This window comes from Terrapene carolina, unplaced genomic scaffold (genome assembly GCF_002925995.2).
Source record: "Terrapene carolina triunguis isolate 2854851 unplaced genomic scaffold, T_m_triunguis-2.0 Scaffold31409, whole genome shotgun sequence".
In the NCBI taxonomy this organism is placed as follows: Eukaryota; Metazoa; Chordata; order Testudines; family Emydidae; genus Terrapene; species Terrapene triunguis.
In genome coordinates this window covers 1-3,460 of record NW_020695760.1, presented here as the reverse complement: position 1 = coordinate 3,460, position 3,460 = coordinate 1, and the positions used below count along the sequence as shown (strand labels likewise).

The following is a 3,460-nucleotide window of genomic DNA, read 5'->3' as shown; positions in this document are numbered from 1 at the left end:
TGCTACATAGTCAACATCAGGCAACAGAAAAGACATTGTCAGTCTATGACAATGTCACCATCACAACCACAGGAACTAAGGGAGAATTTACTCCACTTCCGAATTTATGGCATAAACTGATCTCTTGTGAGGGGGTGACAATTATTCCTTCTCCTACAGGGCACTGAAATGATGAATATACCAGAATATATGGTTATATTAATTTCCATTAATTCTAACAGAAGATCGTGCCTAAGGATACTAGACTGCACTGGAAATCTCAGTCCAAAATATTGGTTGATGTATTTATTGATTTTGACTCCTAAGTCATGGCATGATTCTGGTCATTGCCAGAAGTGAAATACAGCATTTAAGCATCATTGTTAAGCTCCAGTAAGTTACTAGATGGGATATGACAGTAGATAAAGAGGTGGTCTGATCTGTCATATCATTCTGCCATATCAGAGCAATGACTAATATAATAGTCCATTTCTCTGGTAGCTGAGTACTGAGGTCTTCATGGATACCAATGATCTGACCTCGGACTAAAACTCCTGGCACTTAGCTCTGAAGTCTACATTTAGTCTTAAACTTTCAGCTTGTAACTAGGAGAGGAAGCAGAGTTTCTTAATATTTACTCAATTAATTCACAAGACTTGATTAACTTTTAACTCTGTGTTCTTCCAATTCAATTGCACAGTTTGTTTTCTTGTTCCTTGACTCAACCCATGGCAGACAGAGACTGGAGAAATCAAACAGTTGTCACAGAATTCATCTTCCTGGGATTCGGGGATCTCCCTGACGTGCAAATTCTTCTCTTCCTGATGTTCCTAGTGATCTACATCACAACCGTGACTGGGAACATCCTCATCACTGCACTAGTTGTGGCTGATCAACACCTTCACACTCCCATGTACTTCTTCCTGGGGAACTTGTCCTGCTTGGAGACCTGCTACACCTCCACCTTCCTGCCCAGAATGCTGGCCAGTCTCCTGATTGGGGACAAAACCATCTCATTCAGTGGCTGCATCACACAACTGTATTTCTTTTGTGCTCTGGCGGCTACAGAATGCTATCTCCTAGCAGTGATGTCTTATGATCGGTATTTAGCGATATGTAAACCCCTGCACTATACAGCTCTTATGAATACCAGGTTTTGCCTCCAGTTGGCTGCTGGGTCATGGTTAAATGGTTGTTTGGCTACTGCCATATTTGTATTATTCATGTCTCACTTAATATTCTGTGGCCCGAATGAAATTGACCATTTCTATTGTGATCTCATCCCATTGATAAAACTTTCCTGCAGTGACACACATCTGATCATACTGCTAGATTTCGTACTGTCCTGTGTATTCACCCTGCCTCCATTCCTACTAACACTGACATCCTATGTGTGTATCCTCACCACCATCCTGAGAATCCCTTCCACCACTGGGAGGCAAAAGGCATTTTCCACCTGCTCCTCTCACCTCATCGTGGTGACAATTTACTATGGAACCCTAATGATTGTCTACATGCTACCGAATCGTGACACATTAAGCTTCCTAAACAAAGTGCTCTCTCTTTCCTACACAGTCCTGACTCCCCTGGTAAACCCCCTCATCTACAGCCTGAGAAACAGAGAGGTCAAGGAAGCCTTGAGCAAAGCAGTCAGTAAATATGTGGCTTTCACAAAAACATGCAGAGACTCCTAGATTATAACTTTGCCTAAATCAGCCAGGCAGCTGTGAAAACCTCCAGCTATCAGCCCCCATTAAAATTGAGTTGAAATCCCCCATTGAAAATCTCAGCACTAATGTGAAATAAATGGAGATGATCTGCATGGAGTTACTGAGACAGTCTTTGTAGTCCTGTGCTGCCTCCATGTTACACAACGTATAGGAAAATGAAGTTGTGGACAGCTCTGTCACTCTCTCATGTTCAGCACTGATACATGCAGTATGATGGTATTTTTCTCCAGGGTCTTGTCTTAACATTCACCCTATGTGAGGAGCGTGTACAGTATCTGAAACTGCACAGAGACGACTTTGGGTAAGGCACAAAATCCACTAACGATCAAAGTAAATCCCTGTGTATGTCCCCTATTCATTGTTTCTCTATGCTAGATACTTACGTTTTGTAATGTAATCCAGACAGTCAAATAGAAATAAAACACAATGGGTGACATCTTGTTTTGTGCTGCAGTTCTTGTGCCCCTAAGGCCACAATGGACAATCCAGCAGGAACTCGGGTCAGTGTTGTCCATGTTAGTGGAAGGACCAGGGAGTGAGGTGGCCATAACCATGGTCCCATCATGGTGTTTTTAACTGGGCAACAGGCAGAGTGGAGACAATTTTAACCATGTTTTTATATCCGTAAAAAAGTCATTTCTGATCAAAATTAATGTTCGTACAATAAAAATACTAACTCCTAGTGCAGCAGAGATGGGGACGTAATTCTGGGAAATCCGCCACCCCTGAAATTGTACTTATTGCCATTATATCCCTCTGCAAACCAACCACCTTCATGACGCTCACACAGGCTGGATGCAAACAACCAGGGCCCAGCAGTGACCTCTGGACTCTTCACCAGGAACAGCTTCATTGCTCTTACCTGGGCTAAGCCTGGCTTGTGACCAGCTCTGGCAAAGCCACAGCACCAGGCTCACAGGGCCCTTGGAGGTGGGGAGGTTGGGAAACAAAGTGGTTGTTCTCACAGCAAAGCAGTGTAAGAGACACCCCAGGTTGGAAAATTGAGGGGACACAGCTGTCCCTCTCTCCAGATTGTACCCCGGGTAATGTCACAGTATCTTATCTCTTGCTCTATCTCCAGCACTGTTTTGATCCACTCTGCCATTCTCAGGGGGTTGATATCCCCTATCTTTGTGTCCTTATCTAGGGATTTTAGTATTAGGTAATTTCCCCCCATTTCCTTTTCCTGCCCTCCTATTTGCTAGTCCTTCTTCTGGGTGCAGAGAATCTACCCTTTTCTTTCTCTTTACTTGCATCCAGTCTTCCTCAATGCTTTCCCTATCCTCATGGTCTAGCCTGGTTTCAGTTTCATTTATCTAGTCCATCTCACTCTGCCTAACCAGCCAGCAGCTCCTCTATCAGCCCACAATCACCACTGAGACAGCCCTGCTTCAGCCAGACCCTAAATACTCCCTGGTGCACCCATGAACTTATATAGGGTTAAGGAGCCAATCAGGGATTACTGAAACCATGTCAGTCAGATCACTTGAGGTGGAACATCCCATGATGTTCAACCACTGCAGATTGTGTGCTGCAGAGAGTAATCAAATTACAAGTAGCAATGTGGGGATGTTGGGTGCCTGGTAGCCTTATAGACCAGGGTGCAAGTCCCCCCAGGCCTTACATCACGCCTGTTGGCAGTGCTGCCCAGTCAGGTTCCTCTGTAAGGATGATTGTGTGCTTGGCAGATAAGGGAAGCTTGCCTATAAAATCCAACGTAATGGCCACCCCTAGATGGGTTTTCTGAAGGT

General features: G+C 44.3%; 1 protein-coding gene across 1 annotated transcript; it reads left to right on the top strand.

The window, feature by feature from the left end:
• The first annotated feature begins 707 nt into the window (after nucleotides 1-707).
• On the top strand, nucleotides 708-1,673 carry LOC112103045 (olfactory receptor 6N1-like). The gene has a single exon (XM_024194618.2). It carries the CDS (start codon nucleotides 708-710, stop codon nucleotides 1,671-1,673), a length of 966 nt encoding a protein of 321 aa, XP_024050386.2.
• The last annotated feature ends 1,787 nt before the right edge of the window (nucleotides 1,674-3,460 follow it).

Excerpts from the sequence above, each read along its gene's own strand:
- LOC112103045 (XM_024194618.2), top strand. The coding sequence starts at position 708 with ATGGCAGACAGAGACTGGAGAAATCAAACAGTTGTCACAGAATTCATC.